Below are 25,937 nucleotides of genomic sequence, written 5' to 3' on the forward strand. Positions count from 1 at the left end.
ATCTACACGAGCCAATGTGAGGAAGTCTCACAAGCATGTGTTCAGGGGGAAAACAAGTTGCAGGAGAATCCACAGAGCGTGAGAATGTTCCTGTACATTTAAACCTCTAGGAGCGTTACTATAGTCATTTACATACAGTCAACGTGTGAGCTCATGGACAGGACTACACCCGGAGTTGAGACGGGGTGTGGCCTCTGAGGAAGAGGAGCTGGTGGGGCCACCAGACAACCTCAACTTTTTCTGTCTCTTCTCTTATATGAAAACAAAAACAGTCCAATTTGGCAAAATCTCAAGATTTGTTCAGTTTGGTACAATCAATATTTGGGTGTTTCATCTATATCATTCCCAGTATTTCCTGTATGTTTGAAAGATTTATAATAAAAAAAGGATGATCATAAGATAAAAACAACACGTTCACTATAGACTTTTTAAAAAACAGAAAATTCAAACAAGTAACAGGCAGAAAATGAGAATCATCCACAATTTCACCACCCCAAAATAATGTTATGATTTTTTTCTTCTGTTCATTTTTCTACTATTTTAATTACAAAATAGTTCCTACTTAGAAAGGATTCTCTTCGTTCTAGCACATGCATGTTTAGCAGCGGTGGCCTGCCCGTGTCCCTGCCACCTCGTCTAGCATGGACAGCCCGCCAGGCCCCCTGAGGGATTTTGTGTTTATCTCTCCTTCAGTTTTCTGCATGATTTTCATAGAGGTAAACCTAAGCCTAAAAAGCTAATACTAGTGCTACATATTTTTAGATTTCATGCAAACTCCTGTCCTGTGTTTTTCTGTGACTTTGCTCCTCTCTTCCCACGTCACGAATCTTTCCTACATACACACCTTGGCTGTCTGGCTCTGCACACACCTGACGGGATGCTCGCAGCGCCTCCAGCATCCTGGTGCTTGCCTCCTGGCGCGCAGGTGGAAGGGTTCCCCGGGGCACACACCCGGGAACAGCCTTGGTAGGCCACAGAGTTGGAGCCTTTTCAACTCTGCACAATGACGCCCGACCACTTTCCTGAGCAGTAATACCCATTTGTACTCCCACCAGCAGGTGTAAGGACCCCCATGGTTCTGCACGTCGTTGCCAACACTCGATAGGCTCAGGATTGAAACTTCTTCCCTCCAGAAACTTTGGGTCAGTCAGCTCTCCTGACAGCAGTGCCCATCTCACTCCACCTTCACCAACATCGACATTAATGGGCTTTTTGTTTGTTTGTTTTTTGTTTGTTTTTATCTGGGCCAGTTTGATACATTAAATAGAACATATGAAGAGAACATTTTCAAAGTTTACTGGCCGTAAGTTATTATTTTTTTGGGGGGGGGATTTCCAGTTTATATTCTGTACTAGTTTGTTTCTTAAACAGCAGGAATCTATTTTCTGTCAAGTCCAGAGGCTGGAGGTGTGAGATCCAGGCATGGCTGGGCTGGTGTCTCCAGCAGCCTCTCTCGTTGGCCCCCCTCCCATGTCTTCCCTCACCTGGTCATCCCGCTGTGTGTGCCTGTGTCCTGATCTCCTCTTGTAAGGGTGCCAGTCCCCCCTGGATCAGGGCCCACCCTAGTGACCTCATTTCACCTTAATCCCCTCTGTAAAGACCCTCTCCCCAAATACAGTCACATTGGAGATGCTCAGGGCAAGGACTGTAACCTGTGAATTTGGGGGATGCCATTCAGCCCGTAACACGTCCTTTGGCCATTTTTCTCTTGGGGAGTCACCCCTTCCTTATGGGCTCTCACGTACCTTACTCGTCGGCAGCATCAGAGTACCAAGTGGCTGAGAGACCTGAGTCCGCAGTTGGGCTCTGAATCTGGGTTGGAGGCCTGACTCTGCTCTGTTAGTGCTGTGACACAGGGTCCGGGCAACTTAGCCCAGTAAACACCACCCAACATGATCATTAACTCATTAACAATATTCAATGTCACAGATGTTGCAAAAGTTCCCCTTTTAATTTTGGTCACAGAGATTTTCATGTGGACTTGAAACCTGTGTGCCTTCCTGTCGTGTGCTGTTTCCATGGTGGATGGAGCAGGTGCTGTCACCTGCACGCAGGCCCCGTAGGCTGGGGTCAGTGGGCCCCCAGTCCCTCTCAGGGCCATTGTGGCTCCTTCCACTCCTCACTGTGAGTGGTGGCCCCTCTTGCCACCCTGCACTTGTAGCCGCATCACTCCCTGGGCACTGAGTCCACTCGGGGCACAGTGGCAGGACTGGGGCATGTGGGAGGGTCGACGGGCTCAGCCTCTTCAGGCTGTGGAGGGCAAGACCCAGCGATAGGAAAGGCCAAACAACACCGATCTCAGGATCTGAGTCAGCCAGCTGTTCTCAGGAAGTTTCCCCAACCTCACATCGAGGTGGCGTGATTCACTCTCCCCTGCACCCCCAGCAAGCCAAGATCTGCACAATGCACTCAAGAATCCCAGGCTGCCTGCTCTGCTCTCCCCTGGGTTTGAAGCACCATGCTCCAGACAGGCCAAAGGCAATGTGGGCAACCCTGCAGACTCAGTAGCCCAGCCTGATGAATTTAAGCACGTTACTGAGCCTTTCTGTGCCTCAGTTTCCCTATCCCTCAAATGGGAATAACACTCCTACTCCCTCCTAGTGTTGACTGAGTTGTGCCTGAGGACCTTAGGACAACGCCCAGCACGTGGTAAGCACTCAGCGAATGTTCACTGGAACGCATGGCTGTTTAGTATTTCACCGTGTCTCCCGCACCAGAGAATTTCTTCTTGTCGCCCAAGACGTCACCCTGTGCCAGCATCTAGCTGGTGCTCCCCAGCAGAGGTTTCACACGGACATGACAGGGAGAAGAACTGGGAAAGGCAGGTTGGAGCCAGGTTATAAGAGCTCCTAAGGGACGTTCAAAAGTTTACATTTTGATCCATAGTCCCAGGGCAGTGGGGGGTCACTAAAAATCACAAAAATCCAGGTAAGGAGAGGGCAGTATATAAATACTTTAAGCATTCCAACCACGGCAAGACAGACAGAAAGTACAATAGTGCTATGTCTACCTGTAATGCAGAAAAACACCACATTTGAACATCTTGTTGTAATGGTCAAGTTGTAATGGTAGCAAATGTTGTCAGGGTAACCTGTGACCTGAATATTATTACAGCTAGCACCCCAAATTGCAGATGCTGTAGGAGGGTTGAGAAAACAGCTTCCAAAGGTTCAGATCAGTGTTCATAGGAAATAAATGGAAACATCTCTTTGCAAGACTGGCTTCCCACACACTAATGTTTCTGATCTCGCTCGAAGTGTAATTATGTAACTAGTCTTTTCCGTCAAAACACTCTTCTCCCTCAAAACTATCTCCTGTTATTCTCTAGAAATGCAAGAACGGGTACTCAGCTGCTTGCTTTTGCCATTTAGGCACAGGAAAGGGCTCTCTTCTATTGTCCGTTGAGGCTAGGGCTTTGTAAGGACATTTGAGGTGCCCGTCTGTATGTTCACCAGGCCAGAGTGGGGACTGGGGTATATCACCCTGAGTTTAGGGCGGATAAGAGGAAAGTACGAACATACCCACAGGCTGAGGGGCTTTCTCCCAGTGGTTCATGTGGGAGCTGGAGCAGAGGCAGGGATAATAAGCGGGATTTCCTGCAGGTGCACATGATGATGCTGTCCTTGCTGTCCCATGCATTGCCTCAGAGCCAGCGCCGTGGCTGTAGGAAGTGGGCCTCGTCGTCTCTGTGTTTCAGTGGCAGAGGAGCCCTGGGAAATAGAGCTGCAAACACCCTGCTTCTGGCTCAGTGCTGGTGGCACCTGGAAGAGCAGGTCCATGCGGTGGAATGGTACAGCCATCAAAACTCACGTTTCTGAAGGAAAAGAATGACGCTTGGGAGATGTAGTGAGAAGACACGAATGAAAAGTCTGCACTTGGAGTAAAATCAGTTTTGTTTCACGTTCATATGCATAGAAAAATGATGGCCAGAAGCAGCCCCGAAGATAGTAACCGTGACCTCTGGATGGTGGCAGATGCCGTGTGCGTGGTCGGGGCCCGGCACTCCCGCAGTGAGTGATGGGCCAAGGCCCATCCTGCAGCGTCTGGGACGCTGGCAGTGCCCTGTGCCCGAGGGTGCTCTCTACCCTGGGGCCGGGCTTCTAGGGGAGTTGCCGACCAGCAGCCCCCCGCCCATGACTCCTGGGGGTTGGGGGGATGCCGCCGCAGCCCCTGCCACCCCCCCCACCCAGTGGGCAGATCCTTGGGGGCCCAGCAGAGCAACTGCTTCAACAGGCCTTCTGTCAGCTTCCTCTGTTTCCTGGGCTCACCTCCTGAGAAAACTCTTCACTCTGGGCTGTCTTGGAGCTCCCTGGGCCCCTCAGGAGTCAGGCAGCAACATCCACAGTGCAGAGAGCATCTTGTGTGGGCAGAGCCCCGGCGTCTCTAGCACCTGCCCCTGCGTAGTCGGCTCCTTCCTCTTCTGCTGGCCAGCACGGCCAACAGTGATCCACCACAGCCCGTGGGATGTGACATGCAGAGGATCCTGGGCCACCTCCCTTCCTGATGCACTCTCTACCCCTCCTTGGTGCTCTGGGCTCCAGTGGCCGAGGGCTCTGGCATTGGGCTGGTCAGGGCTGCTCCTCACAGGTTCTCATGCCCGTCATAGACCTAGCCATGGCTCTGGCTCCAGGCCCTGCTGTAGGGGACTTGGACCCACCGCCCTGACCTTATTCCTGGTGCATGTACCCCAAGGCTCTTCCAGACAACCCCGGTTTTTTTGTCCACTTTACAAAACAACTCATCCTCTCCAGAGGAACCCTGGCCCTGGAGTTTCTGCCTCTCTGCTGTGCTGGTGTTGACCCCCTGGCACTGGGACGTGCCTCCCTTTGTTCCACATGCCTTGTAGTCTCTCCCAGTCCCTCAAAATCCCCTTCCTGGAGAGTGACCAGTTTCTTTTCCATTTGTCTCTCTTTTATTGAAATAATCAGAATGCTACCATTTTAGAGCAGGAAGGAGCTGTGTGAAGCAGGAGGGCCTCCTGGGCAGGACGGGGCTCCCACACTGAAGGCTCAGTTCTGTCCTCTGTTTACTGTGTCCCTTTCTGGCCCTCGGGGGTAAAATGGACATGCTCCTGTGCCTGAAATGCAGAGGCGCTAATAAGAGGGGGCTAGTTGTTTTCTTGATTCATTGTGTGGGGGTGAGAACTTCTCCCTCTTCCCTTCTGGGTTCTACAGCTGGTCCAAGAATTAAGTTGACCTAAGACTGATGAACAGGGTGATTGGTAGGAGAAGGAAGGGAAGAATGAAGGGGGGGTAAGCTGAAGGGGGGATGAACCATTAGAGACTATGGACTCTGGGAAACAAACTGAGGGTTTAGGAGGGGAGGGGTGGGGGGATCTGCTGGCCTGGTAATGGGTATTAAGGACGGCACGTGTTGCATGGAGCACTGGGTGTTATACATAAGCAATGAATCATGGAACACAACATCAAAAACTAATGATGTACTGTATGGTGACTAACATAACATAATAAAAAAATTTTTTTAAAGACTGATGAACACGAAAAAAACATTTAATTTTGTATGTACAGGAGCCCCCAAAACACAAGGCTCAAAAGTGACCAAAGCAGACTGTTTTTAATGCTTTTCATGAATAGAAAGAGTCAATTGGTGAAGCGTTGACAAGATGAGGGGTTTGGGCTTGGGGTGGTAATCTAGTGAAGTAACAAGGTTGTATAGCCACCTCGGCCCTAACCTGCCCATGGCTGGTGAGGAGGCTGGCTCTCTTCCTCCTGGTGCAGCGAGGGAGGGTCCGAGTGTCCTCTGGCACTGGCCGTTTCTTAAGTAACTTTAATCCAAAATAATGTGTGAAAATGGCATATTTGGGAGTGGCCTATGCTACTCTGCTTCACTGGCTGGAAATGAGAAGCTGAGAGTCTCTTTGGCGTTGGGGGTGGGGTTGAAGCCTGGCTTAGGACTTGCTGACAGTTGAGGTGTTGAGTACGGAGGGAGGGCCTATAGGCTGTTTTGTTTTTTAAGATTTTGTTTATTTGAGAGAGAGAGAGCAGGAGCAGGGGGAGGCCTAGAGGAAGAGGGAGATGCAGACTCCCTGCTGGGCAGGGAGCCTGAGGTGGGGCTGGATCCCAGGACTCTGAGATCATGACGTGAGCCAAAGGCAGACATTTGACCAACTGAGCTACCCAGGGGCCCCTGATTTTTGGATTTTGAACCACACTGTATCCGTGAAATAAATCTTACTTGATCGTACTTCTTCCTGTATTGTTGAATTTGGCTTGCTGATATTTTGTTGAGGATTTTTATATCTATGTTTATCACATATACTGGTCTGTAATTTTCTGTTCTTGTGGTGTCTTGGCAGCTTTTGTTAAGGGCAATGCTGGCCTCCTAAAATGATTTGGGAAGCGTTCCTTCTTTTTTTTTTTTTTTTTTTGTGGAAAAGTTTGAGAAGGATTGGTATTCATTTTTCTTTGAACATTTGGTAGAATTTACAGTGAAGCCATTTGGTCCTGGACTTCTGATTATTGAGGGGCTTTCAATTACTCATTTAATTTCTCCGCTGGTAACTGGTCTAGTCAGAATTTCTGTCAGTTCGTGATTCAGTCTTGGAAGGTTGCATGTTTCTGGGAATTTATCCTGTTCTTCTAGGTCGTCCAGTGTGTTGGGAAGTAGTTATTAGTAGTAGTCTCTTGTGAGCCTCTGTATATCTACGAATCCATGGGAACATCTCTTCCATTGCCGCTTAGGAGTTCTCATTCCTTTTTTCACCCTGAGTCCAGCTGAAAATTTGTCAGCTTTGTTCTTTTCGAAGAACCGGGTCTTTTGTTGATCTTTCTATTGTCTTTTTAAAAGTCTTTCCATTGTCTCTTTAGTCTGTAGTTCATCTATTTCTGTTCTGATATGTTACTTCCTTCTACTAACTTTGGCCTTCCTTTGTTCTTTTTTCTGTTTCCTTGAGGTGTAAATTTAGGTTGCTTATCCAAGACATTTCTTGTTTCTCGAGTTAGGCCTGTATCACTCTAAACTTCCCTCTTAGAAATACCTTTTTTAAAGATTTTATTTATTTATTTTAGAGTGAGAGCACTCACAAGCAGGGAGAGAGAGAGAGGAACATACTCCTTCCTGAGTGTGGAACTGACACAGGGCTGGATCCCAGGACCCTGAGATCATGACCTGAGCTGAAACCAAGAATCCAACGCCCATCCGACTGAAGCACCCAGGTACCCAACTTATAAACATTTCTAATAGAATCGGTTACTATTCTTTTCTTTTTGGATGGATGTGGTCTTAATTCTTTTTGAATGAGACAAATTTAATAGCTGGGTCTGTGGTCTTGATTTTGGATATCAACTACAAGGAGTATCCAGCAAAAAGTAGACAACAAATAGTTATTACTGGATTGATGTAGAATTTAATTTTATAACTTGAAATCAATCTGATTTCCCTTATATTATCTCTTGATTTTCATGCTCCCTACACTTTCCTGCTTATCTAGGAGTAATGTAAAACAATATAACATAATTGAAGGGAGGAAACTTGATTGGACATTATTTAAAGAATAAACCAAAGGCCATTTACCTAAGTTGTGGTACGATGTCAAGAAGGGAAATATGAAGATGTTATGAAAATTATTTGTAATTTCCCATCTCAGAAGTAAAGTCTACAATTCTCATTATTCTTGGACATTTTCAAATGTATCCAAACTTGTGGCGAACAAAAGAAAGCAAATACAAAACCCGTGAGTTGCAAGATTTAGAAATGGTGGTTGGATTTGACTGTGAGGCACACAGCCTTCTAACAGGCTATACATGCTGTGGGGTCACACTTTGGTCAGCCACCCGCAGATTCAAAACTCATACACTTTATTAGCATTAACAAGGGGTGAAAAATGGTGTGAAATGGCTGATCAGTAATAATTGTTCTGTGAATATGAATTTTAGTTTGGATAAAAGACACGATATGATTTACTGCAACTTTAGATGTCTCGTTTCTATTATGCTCTCTTGCAAAATTTTCAAAAAGGAAAGGCTGTTGTCCAATTTCAGGTGGCCTGGGGCCCATTCCAGTTTGTCTAACAATGCTTGAAAATACATATTTGCAATCATGGAGAAAAACAGTTGGGGAGAAATGACTGGGTCCAGAGAGTGAGCTTTGAGAGAACACTTCCCAAAACACTTTCGCTACTTTGAAAAAATTGAAATATAAGAATAGGTGTATTCCTTTTTACATCAGTGGGGTCTGTGACTAATTCCATAGAGATAGATATTGGCCGTTTAATATTGGGTTAAAAGAGATCAGGAGGAATCCCCATTTTTCATTCTTTTTTTTAAAGATGATTTATTTGTATATTTTAGAGAGAGAGAGAGACAGCATGAGTTGGAGGAGCAGAGGGAGAGGGAGAATCTCAAGCAGATTCCATGTTGAATGCAGAGCCCAATGCGGGGCTCCCCTAGGAACCCCCATTTTTCTTAAAGGGGGTTAGCAGACATGGCTTAAGACAGGGCTTCTCGGGGCGCCTGGGTGGCACAGTGGTTAAGCGTCTGCCTTCGGCTCAGGGCGTGATCCCGGCATTATGGGATCAAGCCCCACATCAGGCTCTTCCGCTATGAGCCTGCTTCTTCCTCTCCCACTCCCCCTGCTTGTGTTCCCTCTCTCGCTGGCTGTCTCTATCTCTGTCGAATAAATAAAATCTTAAAAAAAAAAAAAGACAGGGCTTCTCAACCTTGGCTCTGTTGACATTTGGGGCAAGGGAACTCTTGTGGGAGCTGCAGGGAGCCTGGTAGCGTGTGGAGCAGCATCCCCGGCCTCTACCCACCAAATGCCAGTAGCACCCGCCCCACAGTTGGGAACCTTCAATGTACCCAGACATTGCCGAGTGTTCCCTGGGGGCCAAAGCACTCCCTGCTTGGGGACCACTGGAAGCCAATAGAATGTGTCCAGAGAACCTGGAAGATACACCCTCTGGGTATAATATTCTATTATGTACCCCTTAATGGAGTAAAAATAATCTCAGACTGAAGAGACATTGACGGGATGTGAATACAGGGAGAGCGAGAACGCCAATGGAAGCCTCATCACCGTGTAAACGCCTGGAGGCCAGGATTCAAGGCGAGTAGAGAGGAGCCCTACATTAATTTATTTTCATTCATTAAAATGATTGATAATCATTCATTCCATTCATGGGTTTCTCACATTCTCCAGAGGGTGGCTAAGGAGAGAGCAAGATGGAGAGTTTAGACGAGGTTGATTAAACCGTTACTGAGCCACTACCACCCATGCCTGGCAACATGTAGGTAATTCTGTCCCACATTGACTCTGGGTTTGAGAATCCCAGGCACAGATGTGAGTCTCAGTACTCAGTCTGAAGAAGTGGATTATTTCAGGATGTTCATAAATCAAAGTGCAGTATAGCCTGAGACAGCCTGAACAGCACTGGCCGATAGGATTCCATGATGTAAACGATCTCTGTCTGCCCTGTCCAATATGGTAGCACCAGCTCGGAGTGGCTCTTGAGCCCTTGAAATGTGGCCACCTTTCTTGTGTCACATGTGGAAATGTGAACATTTGGGGGATAGTGAATTAAAAATACATTGTTTAGTGTGCCTGGGTGGCTCAGTTGGTTAAAAGGCCATCTCTTGATCTCAGCTCAGGTCTTGATGGTTGTGTGTGCAATCTCTGCCTTGGGCTCCACACTGGGCAGGAGCCTCCTTAAAAAACAAAACCAAACCCAAAACATCATTTACATTTACTTCACCATTTTCGTTGCTCTTGTTTCCAGTGTGCTTATTAGAAAACATGAAACCATGTCTGTGTCTTGCATTAGGTTTTTATCAGAGAGCCCTGATCTAGAAGGTGGAGAATTCTGCCCTGTCAGGACACCTTAAACTCAACCCTGCTCTGGGTTAGTGTCTGGGCCAGGCAGGACCTGCAGGCAGAGCTGGGGATCCGCCTAAGTTTGGATCCTTCTCCCGTCTCAGCTCAAAGCCCAGTGAGGATTCTAGACTTGGTTTCCAATCGGCATTTCAGATCTCTCTCGGTTTGGACCATGTGCCCTTGATTTTGTGTGTTTATTCGTTAGCACTAGAAAGGACATTTAGTTAGGACCCATTAGGTATTTCCACTTTAAGGATGAAAGGATTTCAGGAAACAATAGCATTTAAATCACAGATGATCCTGCCATTCAACTGTCCAGGTGATCTCCCTCTGGGAAGCCACCATGAAGTAGTTTGAAGAGGCAAGCCAATGTCCTGTCTGCCTAGCCTTTCTGGAGAAGTGCTTTGTGGAAAATTTAAAAATAAATAAACAAACAAACAAACAAACAAACAAATAAATAAATAAATAAATTTCTGGTTCCTGGCACAGGACTCCTAAAATCCTTGCAGTTTCCTGAGGGATAAGAGAGCCTTTTATTAGTCATAAAATCTCCAACAGACCTCTCCAGAGTTTAGGCTAAACAGCTGACATAGGGTGGGGCCCAGAAATGGCATCACAGTGGGGCTGGTCACCAGAAGGACCAAACTGGGAGTCAAGGATTGGAAATTTCAGCCCCAGCCACTGCCATCTGTGAGGGGAGGGGGCTGAAGATTGGGTTATAAAAAGTCTTGAACAAGAGGTTGGTGAACACATTAATATTCTGGAAAAGTGATTTTCCCCCAGAGAAGGTGTGGAAGCTCTCCACCACTCCCCACCCCCTTTAGACCTTCCTTGCTACACGCATCTCTTCCATTGGGCATTTCCTGAGTTGTATTCTTTATAATAAACTGGTCGATGTAAGTAAAGTGCTTTCCTGACTTCTGAGTCGATCTTTTTTTCCCCTTCATTCATATAACTTTTATTACAGTGTATTTATAATTTTTTTTCCTTTTTTAAAATTTAAATTCAATTAGGCAGCATATACTACATCATTAGTTTCAGACGTAGTGTTCAATAATATATCATTTGCGTATACCCCAGTGCTCATCACATCACGCGCCCCCCTTATGCCCATCACCCAATTACCTCATCCCCCCACCCACCTCACCTCCAGCAACCCTCAGTTTGTTTCATATACATAAATGTCTCTCATGGTTTTTCTCCCTCTCTGATGACCTCCAGTTCAGTTTTCCCTCCCTTCCCCTATGATCCTCTGCACTGTTTCTTAGAGTCTACCTATGAGTGAAACCATATACTTGTCTTTCTCTGACTGCTGTATTTCACTCAGTATAATACACTCCAGTTCCGTCCAGGTCGATGTAAGTGGTAAGAATTCATCCTTTCGAATGGCTGAGTCATATTCCTTTGTATACATGGAGCCCATCTTCTTTATCCATCCACTTGTGGATGTGAGTCATTCTAGTGAAATTATCAACCCTAAGGAGGGGGTCTGAGGGAGTACCTGACCTTGTGGTTGGGCAGAAGTGTGGGTAGCTTGAACACCCCATTTGTGACTGGCCTCTGCAGTGGGGACAGACTTGTGGGACTGAGCCCTGAAATCCGTGGAGTATGAATTGAATTGTTGGAGAACTTGGCTAGTTGGTTGTGGTTGGTGTCAGGAAATAGAGCACACGGGTGTACTTGAAACATGAACACATCTCCTCCCTCCACTGCACCAATTGACTGCATAAAGCCCCCCCATGGAGGTCCTCTGTGCTCTGTGGTCTTTTGGAAGAATGGAGTCAGGTTCGACTGGCAGTAGGGGAAGTTGGTTTCCAAGATCAAAGATGTGGAGCCTAGCTGAGAGCTATTCCCTAGGTGAAGCCATGGATGCTGAAACGACCCCACTGCCCCCTTCCTCACTAAGGACTCAGAGATTGTGATATCACAGTTGGTTCCCCATGAAAGGTGGGAATTATCTGACTTTGAGCATTTTATGGGCCTGTGCCCCTCAGTCCCAAGTGCAGAGTAGAGTGACCTGGTAGGTCTCTGATAAAGACTGACGGTTGAGTCCTGCTCTGGACACAAGTGAGCCACCTGACAGAGTCCATTATCAGGACAGCTCAGTTTCTTGTGAGACATCTATTCTTTGGAGGAGCGATCGCCTCATACACTCTTCCTTTCCCGTTGCTTCCCCACCTCCTTTGGGCTCTTGACTGGTGCCCTTGTGGAAGGTCTCCCTGCCATGCCAAACCTCAGGTGGAATCTATTCCCTATGGAAAGCACCTGCCTCGACTCTTGATTTCCCTCGCAAGACATGTAGCACAGTCTCATCCTTTTTCTTGGCTTTGTGGGGGAAAAATAATACTACTAATGTGTGTCTTAACCTTTTGATATGGAATAGGATGTGGCTACCCCAGAGTGCAAAAAAAAAAAAAAAAAAAAAAAAAAAGCAAAGGCTTCAAAAATCATACTGCCCCCTATGTCTGGTCTTGCTTATTTCCCTCCTTACAACATTTTTACTGATTCACTGCTTAATGATTGTGAGACAAGGTCTCTCTTATAGGCATCATTAATTGAGTCCTGAGTTCGATGTTCAGGACAGATTTCTGTGGGAAGGTTTATTGACTGTGGAAAGAGCAGAGAGAAGCCACTGAAATGCAAAAGGAATATGTGGGCCTCTTCTATGTCCAGGCTCTGCATTCTGACCAGTGGCTGAATTTGTTTTTTCTCTCCAATGGGTATGACCTCAGATGTAGATACACCCAATGACAACCTCATGATTTCTGCTACCCTGAGGAGTGTCCAAAGTGGGCATTCGGTTCAGATAGAATCCGAAAGAGGTGCTGAGAGGTTCAGCTACACAACTGGCATCATGGACTCCCCTTGGTTGCCCTCTGGCCACCCTACTGGGAAGTAGATCTGGGGAACACGCAAAGAATAGATGTGGGCATTTGCAAAGAATTTGTTCACTAACTCAGGAAGTTCCAACTGCCTGCAAAACTTGGATTCTGGATTGTGGATTTGAGAAATAGAAAGCCCTCATTTATTTATTGGCACTGGGCCTAGGGCTGCTCTTTTCATGGACCCCAAGTTCTACCTAGTGGGGATCATCCTGGGTGTGGATATGTGAAACTTTTCATTTTCTAATGTCAGCATTGTGTCCTGGATGAATTCCTAACCTTGTGACCAGGTTTACCAAAATAGTACTTTACCAAAGTAAAGGGGTTGTTTTATGCCATTATTTTCTGGGGCTTGATCTCACGAATCTGAGATCATGACCCGAGCCAAAATTCAAAGTCCAAGGATTCACCAGGTTCCCCGACTACATACAGTTTTTTTTTTTGTTTGTAAGTTTGTTTGTTTTTTAGCATGTATTGTAGTTCCTTGGTTAAGTCCATGGCACTTGGTTTTGTTCTAAAAGGTTTCCTTCTTTATGTATATTTGGAGCTGGTTCCTTCCGTTTCCATTGCTACTTTTCAAGAACAGATCAAAATCCTGTGTCTGTCTATTGAGTGCCCATCCATGAGCCAGAACACACACTGAACCCTGCATTTTGGGGACTATTTAAAGTACTTCATTTAGAAAAGTACTAGTTGTATGTATTGCCCTCAACCCGTTCACTATTACAGAAATGCAGTGGTGAAAATACAGTGATATTTCCCCCCTCATTATTCAGGAAAGTGTCTGCTTTACATACACCTACTGACCAAGAAATTCACAAAGGTTGAGAGGTAACTAAGTACATCCTCTCAGCTATACACAGAGAAAAATCAGGTAGTATGCATAGACGGTGAGAGAATGACATAATTTCATTAGTATATACTTAGAGAAATATGATTTGAAGAACGGAATTTCTGTGAACACTGCTCTTCATTTCACCTGGGACCCATTTTAAACTATATTCTAGACATGTCTGGTGACTGGAGGATAGAATGGGTGGGGATGGTGTTTTAAATCAAGAGTGGGACCTCTATTTATTCTCAATCTGTTTTTCTTTTCCCTCTTCACCCTGAAGTTTGGCTAGTGACTCTGTTTGGGGGGGGGTGGCAGGTCATCCCCCCTCATGTCTTTTATTTTCAAAAAAAAAAAAAAGAGTGAGAAAGTGTGAGAGTGGGGTTCAACTTTCGAAACAAAGCATTTACTCTCCCATGCCCCCCTTGTCTGTGAAGTCAGGCCCCTGTCGACACCAGAAGTTGGCCGCTGTGCAGCTGCATTGACTCTGAAAGGTCTATGATGACACCATCGCCATGGTGACTTGAGCCACACCTCTGCTGTCCTTTCCAGCTGGGACTCTTTGAGCTGACCCATTCATAGGGATTGGTGTTTGCTCTGCTGCTCCAACTCAGAATGGGAAATTGCTGTGGTTCCTGCTGTGGTTTCTGCTGTGGTTCCTGCTGTGATGGTATGTTCCTAATGATCTTCTGAATGCTGTTTGCTAGGACTCAGTTCACTCTTTCTCAAACTATTTTTCTCATCGTTGAAAATTTCCTCTCTCCCAATTTCATCTACACATGTTTTATAGTTTTGTTTTATCCCTTGATTTCTACTGTTGGTGGTTCTACTGAGCCTTGGTTTTTGTCCTCCATGGAGAACAATGGACTACTTCCATGATATCCTGCACCCCTCACTTGTCACCCCTAGGTTCTCAAGGGGGGGAAATACGGCAGTGTCTATGTTCGTTTAAGTTTTTTTAAGCATCCTAAATTCTATATTCACCTTATGCATTTCTGAAATTTAGAGTGAACCCAGAAAGGTTGATATGGAGGACATTTATCATTATTTTCTCAGTGTGTTATAATGTCTGCCCTGTACCGTTCATCCCCAAAGGGGTATGGATTTCAGGATTTTGGGGACATGTGGGTTCGTTCCTATCAATAGTTGCCCCAAAGAGATCCTCAGAATATGAGGGTCTACGTTTCAATTTATGACCCCCAAACACACCCTTCCATTTCTAAGAACTTTGGGTGTTATCAAAAATGACATTTTCTAGAGATTTCAATGGTATGCTACCACCCGTCGCATTCAGTGCCCCAGACGTAAGTATGGTGACAATAGCATGACCTTTTTTTCTCGGTGCCGCAATGAATAGCCGGCCTTTAATATATGGTGAAAGATGGGTAACTGGTTAATGGATCGAGTTAATGAGTGATCGATAAGCAAGTACACAGATTATTAGTGATGCACAAAGAAAAATAGGTGATGTAGACACAAGAGGAGAAACACACACATTATATATATAAGTATATATGTATATATAGATGATTGCATACGTTTGCACATAGGATTGTAGCTTGAAAACAGAACGTGTCTACATTAAAGTGGTTTTGATGTAATGTGTTTCTTAGTTCTCCTGAACTTTCATCCAGATCTCTTCCCAAAAGCTAAGCTATGTTATTTTTTTCTTCTATGAGTTGACAAGGGTCTCAGGAACTCCTAGTTTGTTTGGAGGCACTTGTATTTGTGCGAGGAATAAATAATGCAAGATGACATTGTTTCACATGTTTGAAAACACAAGACTTTGTAACAGTGACCCTCCCTTCCTTTACACTGGGATTCATCTCATTTGATCTGCTGACCTTAAGACAGGCAACTGGAACATTCTAGAGAACAGTCATGGATATTTGTGGACAAGGGCCCCAGAGAGTGGATTCAGGGAGACGCAATAGGTTTGCTCGTTTGCTTTTTGTTGTTATTGTTGTTGTTTGCCTCTGATTCTGTCCAGAGGAAATCGTGTTGGGGTAAAATGCTTGTATTTAGGCAAAGCAGCTGTGTGTCACAGAGCAATGGTCTGGGAACTCAGACTCCCAGATTTGAATCCAGCTCTGGAACTTGTGAAATTGTGAGATCTCAGACAAGATCTAGACCCTCTAATTCACCTTTCTGACCACGTGACAGGTGTTCATTCATTCAATGCTCATCACACACTTATGCGATGATTTGTTTCCTCTCCCTGTTCCTCAGGTGGAGGAACGGAGGCACAGAGATGAGTGTGACCAGGTTCATGAACTCCTCTAAGTAAAGGAGCCAGGAGGTGAACCCAGGCCTGCAGTCCAGTGCTCGTGCTCTAACTACTGAACCGAACTGCACTTATGACTCAGTCATGGGATCAGTAGTTACTGTGCAAAGAAGCTTTAGCATCTGCATGGATGTCAGGAATTCCCTGAGCCAAGGGGAATCCCAAACACTGTTTGTCATTATGAGGTCACCTCGGTGGTCACATAGCCCAGGGAAGCTCTTGAGCCATAGATGTCCAGATCTTGCCATAGTCATTCATCTGAAAAGGACGTAGAAAGCCTGGTCCGTTTGAAGCCATGATTGTGTTCAGTTCAAAGATTCTGAGGGTTTGGAGGCACCATTTAGGACAAGCCAGTCAAACTCTGTTTGAACACTGGGCTACTCCTCAGCACCTGACCTCAATCTGGTCAGAATGGAGGAGACCCTTTCATGGTGTTTGATGGCATTGTCAGTATGAGTAAGCCCTAGTCATGCCGACATCCTGTGACCTTAGGGACACTGCTGGGACAAGGAAAAATAAGACTCAAAGAACCAGTTCATGATTAACCTTCTGTCCAGAGCTGGTCAGTGCCTGGCCAATCAGTGTCATGGCATGGTCACTCTTCAGGGCATGGCACAAATAGAATAAGAATAGGGAGCATGCTGGGCGGTGCCTGGCTGGCTCCGCCAGTGGAGCATTTGACTCTTGATCTCAGGGTCGTGAGTTCAGTCCCCATGTTGGGCATGGAGCCTATTTTAAAAACAGAGAGAAAAAAATCGGGGACATAGTGTTGTAGATTTGATAACATTCTCCCCATGAGCCCTAAAAAAATGCTTGAATGCCATGAACTACACACTTTAGGGACAGTGACCAACAAGAACTCAAACACTCATAACAGCCTGCTGTCCATCATCCTTGTTTGGACGTGCTTGTCCAGCTGGGCCAGGGAGTGTCCATGCTCCAGTGGGGGCCTTTGCTCCTTCCGGAGCTCTCCCATTGTTGGCTAGTAAGTGCAAGCATGGAGAGAGGCCATGCTTCATGACTATATACACATAGCCTTGCAAAGCAAGACTAGAAGTCAAACAGCATCAAATGAATAATGGTGCTTGGTTTTCAATGATAGAACTTCATTATTGACAAATCGTCAACAATTGATGAGCTTCCTCACAAAGGATGTGAGATGAAATGCCACAGAAAGTCGTGCTTAGATCTGAATCTAAGTCTCTCAATAAAAGGTTGCTTATTATCATGTGCAAAATAGTATACAGCAGATGATAGATTTAAATGCAAAACAGGTCTGGGTGATCCTTACGGAGAGTCGTGATGGGGGAGCTTCTCCAGGGTGTGGGTATGGAAGGGTCTCTCTCTATGTGTCCTTTGTATATTCCCTGATTTTTTAAAAAAAGATTTTATTTGAGAGAGAATGAGAGAGCAGAAGCGGTGAGTAAGGGGGATGTGGTGGGGGGAGGGAGAAGAGGGACAAGCAGGCACCAAGCTGAGTGCAGAAACAGAGGCCTGGCTCGATCCCAGGACCCTGAGATCATGATCTGAGCCAGGTCAGACACGTGACCCACTGAGCCACACAGGCGCCCCTGAGGGGTCCTTCTCAAAGGAGGTGGGGCTTGGTCCCCTGCTGCCACTGCAGGGTTTAGAGAAGGATGAGGAGTCTATAAAGACTGGATCTGGGGGAGGAAGGAAGGAAAAGGGAAGGTGCCCATTCAGAGCCAGTGCAGTCCCGGTTCACTCTTAGCCAGGCCTTAGCCCAGGCAGTTTGGAGACTTACTTAGATCAATACCAGTGAGATACTAGAGGTCATAGGCTTCATTTATTAAACCAGCAAAGCACTAGCCCAGGTGGCCATTTTTCCAGTTAATTCACAGGAACTGCTCAGCCAGGGTTGGTCAGTTGAAGGGAAGCTAATTCTTGGTAGAGCTGTCATGTGACAATTAGTTTGGAAAGTTCTGGGTTCTGAATCAGCTTGGGAGCCCTGCAGACCACTGATCCCTGAGGGTGCTCAACTGGTCCCGGGGAAGGCTCCACATCAGACAGCTAGTAGGGTGAATGCTGTGGGAGGATGGCCACAGTTGGGCTTCCCCTGGCCTTTCAGAGGGGCTTGTCAAGGGGCATCTGCACTGTGTTCTGGGTCAGGGGTTGAAACCTAGATGTGCGAAGGTGAGCTAGGATTTGGACTTTGCTGTTGGCTCAGGCACCTCCCCCAGGGCATCCACTGTCTCCCACAGACAACTCGGGGCTGGAGGATATGAGAAAGAGATGAGGGAGCCCTGGTTCAGGGCTGCAGGGCTTGATCTCAGGTGTCTGGGCAGGTGTCAGGTGTTCTGGGACCTCTCTCCCCAAGGAACCAACTCCATTCCTGTCCTGGCTCCCCCACTCAACATTAAGTTGTCTCTATAGCTTGGCTTTGGTAAATAGTGCTACCGAACATGGGCAGATATTTCTCTGAAATCTAGACTTGAATTCAAATGGATTTCTTATCCCAGAGTGGGATTGCTGGGTGTAATGGTAGTTCTTTTGTGAATTTTTTTGATGAAGTCCCATATTGTGTTTTCATAGTGACTGCATCAGTTTATATTCTCTGTGGGGTATTTGAAGGCTATATGAACCCTAAGACCTTCCTAAAGCCCTCTCTGACTCAGGTGGCTTTGCTAGGCAAATGATGAACCATGGGATCAAAAGTTTGAACTCTGATGAACTTATCACTCCTTTTCCTATGTTCTTCTGATAGCAAGATGTCAACAGCTCTTTCTGTTGTCATGCATTTCCCACGGTCTCTGAGAAAACAAAAAACAAAAGTGAAGAAAACATCCATATTTTCTCTAGGTCTCCGGAAGCTGGCCAGGAGAATAAAGCCGAAGGTTCACCCCGCTTCTGACCCTGTCGAAGGTACCGTGGAAATTCATTCATTAAGTTGATTCAAGAATAATTATTCTAGGGGCACCTGGGTGGTGTCCAACTCTTGATTTTGGCCCAGGTCATGATGTCATGGTCATGAGATTGAGCCCCGTGTTAGGCTCCATGCTGGTTATGGAGCCTGCTTCAGATTCTCTCTCCCTTTCCCTATGCCCCTCCTCTGCTCACACTCTCTCTTTGTCTCTAAAAGAAAAAAGAAGAAGAAGAATCATTACACTAGTTTTCAGTGTCCCATACTTAAGACAAAAATGCCAAGCCATATTATTTTTGTTTCACGTGTGAAAATTTTAATTTAGCTGGTTACTCATCAGTTTATAACCACAGTAGTCAAATGGCATTTGCAACTCAAGTCTGTTCACATTTTATGGTAGGTATAGTGAAGCTAACGAATGGACATTAGTCTGTTATTAAATATTAGGAAAAATAGATCTTTTATTATTTTTAATGAATAGACATTATTACTTCGAATAGGTTTAGATTAAGATAATAACTGAGCAGATAATATAGAAAGTTTCCCTATCACCCTTCTCCCTTGGCGCACAATTTCCACAATCCTTAAAAGCTTCATCAGTGTGGAACATATGTCACGAATCACAAACCAGTGTAGCGATATTAATACTCATTGAAGGCCAGCATCGCTAGGAAGGTCTGCTCTGTGTTGTGCAGGAGTATGGGTTTTGACAAATGCATAAAATCGTGTATCCACCATATACAGAGTTACTTCACTGCCTTGAAAATCCTGTGTTTAACCTATTCATGCCTTTGCCCTTTCTCTAGAAATCTTAACAACCGCTGACCTTTTGTCATCTCTATAGCTTTCCTTTCTCCAGAATGTCATCTAGTTGGAACCGTAAAGCATGTTGCTTTTCCAGACTGACTTCTTTCACTTTTATCTATACAGTTCACATTTGTCGATATCTTTTTGTGACTTGATAGCTCAATTATTTTTTTTTAATCTCCTTTTTATTATTGTTTGAGAGAGAGAGTGAAAGTGTGTGGGGAGGGGCGGAGGAAGAGGGAGAGAGAATCTTCAGCAGCCTCCACGCTCAGCAGGGAACCCGTCTGACATGGGGCTGGATATCATGCCCCTGAGATCATGACCTGAGCCCAAATCAAGAGTTGGATGCTTAACTGAGTGAGCCAGCTATGTGCTCCAGTAGCTCAGCTCTGTTTATTACCAAATTGTATTGCATTGTAAGGGTGTATTGCCGGTTGTTTCTCCGTTCACCTAGTGTAGGACAGCTTAGTCGCCTCTAGATTTGGTGTTCATAAATCAAGCCGATAGAAGCACTCCTGGGCCAGTTTTCATGTGAACACATTTTTCAACTCAACCGGGTAAATACCTAGGAGTGAGATGGCTGGATGACACAGCAAGACTGTGTTTTGCTTTGTAAGATTTGATATTGGATTCACCAGTCAAACCATCTGGGGCCGGCTCTTCCTTTCTGGGAAATGTATTAACTATCAGTTAAATGTCTTTGATACATGCCTGTTCAGATCATCTATTTCCTTTCAGTGGGTTTTGGGTTTTGTGACTTTGAAGGAATTGGCCTCTTTCCTTTCAGGAATCCTAGAATTTTTCCATGTATTCCTTTAGAATCCTTTCAACGTGACGTCTCCTCTTTCATCTGATGTTAATGTGTGTCTTCCCTCTTTCTTCATGGCTAGTCAGGCTAGAGCTTTATCCATTTTACTGATATTTACAAAGAACCAGCTTTTGTCTTGGTTTGGTTGATTTTGTCTGAGAGTTTTTTGTGTTCCATTTCATTGGTATCTGCAATTATATGATTTTTTTTCTCTTACTTGCTTTATATGACATGACTCTTTTTTGCCTTGTTTTCTAAGGAGGAAGCCTATTCGCTTTGAATCTTTCTTACTTTCCAACATGATGACATTCAGTAGTATAAATTCTCCCAAGCACTGCCTTTGCATACATTTTTTCAACGTATATTTTCATTTCGTTTAGTTCAAAATCTTTTCAAGCTTCTCTTGAAACTTCCTCTTTGACCATTTTTTAAAAATTTCCAGCTATTTGGGGATTTCCCAAGATTTCTTGCTGTGGTTGAGCTCTAGTTTAATTTCATAGAGGTCTGAGAGCAGCTGTTGTATTGCTTCTACTCTTTGAGATGTGTTGGGGTGTGTTTTATGGCCCAGCATCTGGTCTCTTGCTGAATGTTCCAGGTGAGCTGGAGAAACAGTATATTCTGCTAGAGAGTCTGTGCTCCAGGAAACCTGGATTCCCTGTGTTCCCTTTCCTGTCTCCTCAGGGCCATGGTTTGTCCTGTGTCCTCCCCTCTCCATGGATCCGAGAGTGGTTGATTTCTCAGTGTCTTCAGGCTTTTTCTTGTTCGTAGGGTGGACAGTGATTGCCATGATCCTTGCATGTGGAGCCCTCTACTTTTGTCTTCATGTGCCTTCAATCTCCCTTCTCCTGAAATGTGTCTTGACTTCAAGATATTTGGGCACACGCTGCTTCCATTCATATAACCAGGTCTCCAAAAACAGCTGAGAAGCCTGTGTCTAGATGTCAGCTTATGTAGCAAAACACACGTTTTCTTTGACGTTCCACCTTTTACATTGGCTGTTATCCTAAGTTAGAGGTTTACAGAAATATCAGCCATATGCTTTCGCTCAACGTGTTACCCTCCCAGAGGTATAGACTAGTGAAAATAGAGAATGTATGTGTTTTTACATATATCCATTGAGTATCCAGCCTTTCACACACAATGACAGACCAAGAAACCCATTGACAGAGATGGATAGATACACATGTACATAGGGAGTTAGTAACATAGAAAAAAGAAAAGGTAACGTTTTGAGATGAAGAGACATATGAATTTCTGTATGTAGACAATTGCATCCTTGTGCACATAGAGCTCCAGCTTTAGAAAAGCACGAGCCTCTATTCATGTGGTTGTGAGGTAATGCACAGGTTAGGTCCCCTGAGTCTGCATCCAGCGTGCTGTGCAAAGGCGAAGCTCTGGTCTTTCGCATGACTGGGCAACAGGTCTTAGCTTGAGGTGCTCACATGTAGGAGGAGGAAATTTCACAAGATGATAGAGTTTCACACGTTGTAGAACATGAGTATGTTAGGTACATAAGCTCTCTCTCCCACCAGTCAACTGGTGTTCGTCGTGTTGGACCAGATAGCTGTCAGGTCAGGCAACTAATTCATTCTGGAAGCATCATGCACATTATTTTGGGAAATGGCCACTTAGTGTGTCCTCAGGCAGTCAGCAAAAGCATTTCTGAGACCTTTATGTGACTCCTTAAACACCGGGTCTGGCTTAACATAAAGGAGTCCTTTTTAGACAAAGCAGGTGTGTGTCGTGAGGAAAGCACTGGCCTGGGAGCTTGGACAGCAGAGTTTGACTGCAGCTCTGAGTTTTGTGAAGTTATGGCACCTCAGACGAGACATTTCACCTCCAAGGAACCTTCCTGAGCATTTCCACGGCATGCTTTACTTACACTAACCATTCAACCCTCACCACCAATGCAGTACTTTGCTTGCTAAGGGCACTCTTCAGATGGAGAAACTGAGGCACAGAGCTGAATGCACCCAAGCACACAAGCTCTTAAGTGGAAATGCCAAAATGTGCACCCAGATGGCTGGGCCCATGCTGCTACTCTGAGATACTGAACTGCACTTCCCACACTGACAAGCATAGCTCTGAGCCATGGGTTCAACAGAAACCATGCAGGATCTTTCCAAGGCCTGTGTATATATCTGAACTGCATGAGTCTACAGAGATCCCAAGTACTGTCTACCATTATGAGGTGGCCTCAGTGGTCACATGGAGGGCAGACTTAGGCATAGCCCTTAGTGTGAAAAGCACACAGAAGGTCCAAACTGTCTGTCCAGCTCACAGATTTTGAGACTGGGAGGCACAACATTGAAAAACCTGGTAAATCTCTCTCAGTGTTGGGTCACTTCTCAGCGGCTGGCCCCAAACGGGAATCAAGAGATAGTTTAGTGCTCTTTGATTGCATGATCCCCCTGAGCCCCAGAAAGCCTCCAGTACTGGCAATGACACACCCAAGCAACAAGGACAAATAAGAACTCCAAGTAACATTTGGTTACTAACCCAGGGTCCACTCTTTTTCCTGCACCTCTCTTACAGAGATGGGGTAGAGGACGTCAGGAGGAACCCAGGCTTCCCACTGTAAAGGACCATCCCATTAGTGGATGACTACTGCTAGCACGGAGAGCCACCCGACTCAGTGAACACATACATGAGACACACACTGGACAGAAAAATACCATGAGATTAATGATGTTATTTTTATTTATTTCATATTTTTAAATTTTTGGACTATCTTCTGTCTTTAGGGTGTCTTTATTTTTCATCATTATTTTTGAATGGAAGTAGTTGAGTTGACACACCATATTCCGTTCGTTTCAGGTGTACCTTTGCCTTCAATGGCAAAGCCAGGACTCTGTTTCTCCCTTCTTTGCTGCTTCTGTTCTCTGCATCTCCTTCCATGAAGAAGGGGGCTCACCAATAGCCAACTGCAGGCTTTTCTTTTTTAATGTAAATTCAAATTAGGTAACATATACTGTATTAGTAGTTTCAGGGATAGAACTTAGTGGTTCATCTGTTGCGGTAACAGCCAATTGTCATTCCATCAAGTGCCCTCCTTAAGGCCCATCACCCAATTACCCCATCCCCCCACTTCAGCAGCCTCAGTGTGTTCTCTAGATATATGGGAATATTACTCAACTGTTGAAGGACTCAAATCTTGTCATTGGCAAGTGCATGCTGTTAAACCAACCACATCCCTCACCAACCCCCCCTTCAGCAGCCCTCAGTTTGTAATATAGATACACTGTAAATTACTCAACCATCAGAAGGAATCAAATCTTGCCATTGGCAACTGCATGCTGTTTAACCAACCACATCCATCTCCACTGTTCTGTCGTTCAAGTCAAGCAGAGCCTCTGAGTCATTCATGAGATAGAGCACCGTGGCGGGAAGGTACTCTGTGTCCTCTAGTCTGTCTCCCATTCGGATGGCCAGTTGGAGGAGCTTCGTCCTGGCAGAACAAATAGAGAGACTTCGCTACGGGCAGAGGGAGGGGTGGCGCTCCCTCACGACACCACAGTGTGCAACCAGGCGACCTCTTTGTAGACTAACTGACTCACATCGATCAGGTTGCCTTAAGCTAGAAAGTCAAAAGTCTGTTTCTCCTTCGTTTTCTCATCCTCTTGTTTGCTTTTCCTCACCCACCAAGAATGGCCCAGCAGCAGCTCAGCCCATGCTTCTTAACCAGTCACTCCCATACAGTCTTGTCCCGTGTCCATATCAACAGTGATCACAGAGTAATTCCCAAGTAGGACCAACAATGGACTGACACTTACTCTGTGTCCTTTCAGAGTCTACCAAGGAGGACCTTGGCAAGAAAGCACCATGGCCAAACACATCGAGGGTAAGCTTGGCTGTCTTTGCCTGAGAAAGAAATGTTTCTTACTTGAGTTTCGTCTTTTTGAAGTGAGTTCAGCTATGACAACATGACAGTATAGTTTTTAGACGTGAGGTACCATTTTCTTGGGGTGTTGGGAGGGGAGGTTGTAAACTGTGTGGTAGGGGACCTTTTACTCAGAAGCGGTTTTTCCTCCCTGAATTAAGAGTTTTGTAATTGTGCTTCAGGGAATTTGAAAGATCCATCCCCCAGGAAAAGCTCATGCCTTTTCCATGGGTGCACACTGTGCTTCCTTTCCGGGCCTTTGTCTTTCCTGCTGTTTCTCATTTGGTTTTCAATAGTCACCAAGAGAACCGGTGATGACACAGTATGCATATGACCTGACTCTCAGGGTGTGTTCTTTTCTGTAAATGCAGGTGGCCCCAGAACCATATGGAGGTGGTACGTATTCTGGAATCAGTCCCTTGCTGAGGAAAAACTCTTGATGGTAAGGCAGGTTGGGGGGATGTCCTCACTGTCCTCAGTCTGGAGAGCCATCTGATTCCAGGTTCCTGGTAGGACTGAGGCTTGGGAGTGTGGGGAAAAGCAGACTCCACGTGAGAAACTATGCGCATGTGTCTCCAGTCCTAGAAAACCAATGCATTCCCCCTGGGTGGTGTGGGTGTGTGTGCATGAGGCTTGGGGGTTAGGTGTCTTGTGTAGTGTGATTGTGAGTGTGTGTGTGTGTGTGTGTGTGAGAGAGAGAGAGAGAGAGCAAGAGAAAGAGAGACAAAGACAGAGAAAGAGAGAGAGAAGACAGAAACATAGAGAGAGACAGAGAGAGAGAGAGAGAGAAAGGTGTTTCTCCAGGAGATATGTCAGACAGATACTGCATGATGTCACCCTTCTCCAAAGCCATGTTATCACACTGCGCACTTTAGAGCCTTACTGCAGTGGGTGGCCCAGCAGGGGCTCTTCAGTCCATGCTTGGAAACCAGCTGGCTCCATACACCCCAGCCTCGTGTCCATATCCAGCAACATTCCATGAATATTCTTGCGCAACAAGAGGAATGTGCTGACGGGTACTCTGTGTCCTAGATGCCTTGGAGGAAGACATGGATCCCATCAAAGGAGACAGCGCCGGAGGCACACCTCTCGCCTTGGTGAGCTAGAAGTTCTTTGTCCGAGGAACAGATGTTGCTTTCTTGGTTTCTTTCCAATCAAATTCAGATGAAAATCAGACAATGTATATTTGAGATTATACATATAGATCTCATACAATTTTCCTTTTTGGGAGAGCATGGAGTAGTTGTCTCTGCCAACCATTAGCTGATCGAGAGGACATTTACCATTGGCGACACCAAACGTCGTTCTAAACGCTGTGGTAGGATCCTGTCCCTCAGTAACACTTTCTCCTGCTTGGATGAAGCATTTTGTAGTCACCGTCCTGAATGGACTGGACAGACATGTCTCCCAGGAAAAACAACTTCCTAAGGCATCCCCAGTTCACTTACTTTGGGGTCATTGGACTCAACCACTGTGTTCCATCTGGGTTCCTAAAGTCATTGAGGGAAATAAAGCTCATTCAGCCAGACAGTGTGTAGCATGACCTGAGCCTCACGGTGTCGTCTTTTCTGTCCCTGCAGGTGACACCTTCAACCACCAGCGAGAGCGGTACGTATTCTGGAATCAGCGTCTTCCTGAGATAAAACTCTAGATTGTTAATGCAGGTGGGGCATCTTTGCAATCCTCCATCTGGCGAGCCACCCTGATTGGGTTGTGGGGGTGTGGTGGACCGGAGATT

At 45.6% G+C, this 25,937-nt stretch overlaps 1 protein-coding gene across 10 annotated transcripts in view; it reads left to right on the forward strand.

The window, feature by feature from the left end:
- Nucleotides 1–25,937, forward strand: part of LOC123789905 (uncharacterized) — an 89,062-nt gene that overhangs the window by 49,843 nt on the left and 13,282 nt on the right. For 7 of the 10 annotated variants that reach the window (XR_015722953.1, XM_087858870.1, XM_087858867.1 and 4 more), the window contains 7 exons: nucleotides 7,029–7,175; nucleotides 13,980–14,212; nucleotides 18,644–18,706; nucleotides 24,108–24,160; nucleotides 24,571–24,595; nucleotides 25,232–25,296; nucleotides 25,780–25,807. Coding sequence is in view for 9 of the 10 variants with exons in the window: in XM_087858870.1 (XP_087714996.1) it covers nucleotides 14,158–14,212; nucleotides 18,644–18,706; nucleotides 24,108–24,160; nucleotides 24,571–24,595; nucleotides 25,232–25,296; nucleotides 25,780–25,807 (289 nt within the window). In the remaining variant the exon portion in view is untranslated. The remainder of the gene's footprint in view (nucleotides 1–7,028; nucleotides 7,176–13,979; nucleotides 14,213–18,643; nucleotides 18,707–24,107; nucleotides 24,161–24,570; nucleotides 24,596–25,231; nucleotides 25,297–25,779; nucleotides 25,808–25,937) is intronic. The other 3 variants (XM_087858864.1, XM_087858871.1, XM_087858872.1) reach the window with 3 other exon arrangements.

Source organism: Ursus americanus, chromosome 34, assembly GCF_024610735.1.
Source record: "Ursus americanus isolate L20-20 chromosome 34, mUrsAme1.1.p, whole genome shotgun sequence".
Taxonomy (NCBI): domain Eukaryota; kingdom Metazoa; phylum Chordata; class Mammalia; order Carnivora; family Ursidae; genus Ursus; species Ursus americanus.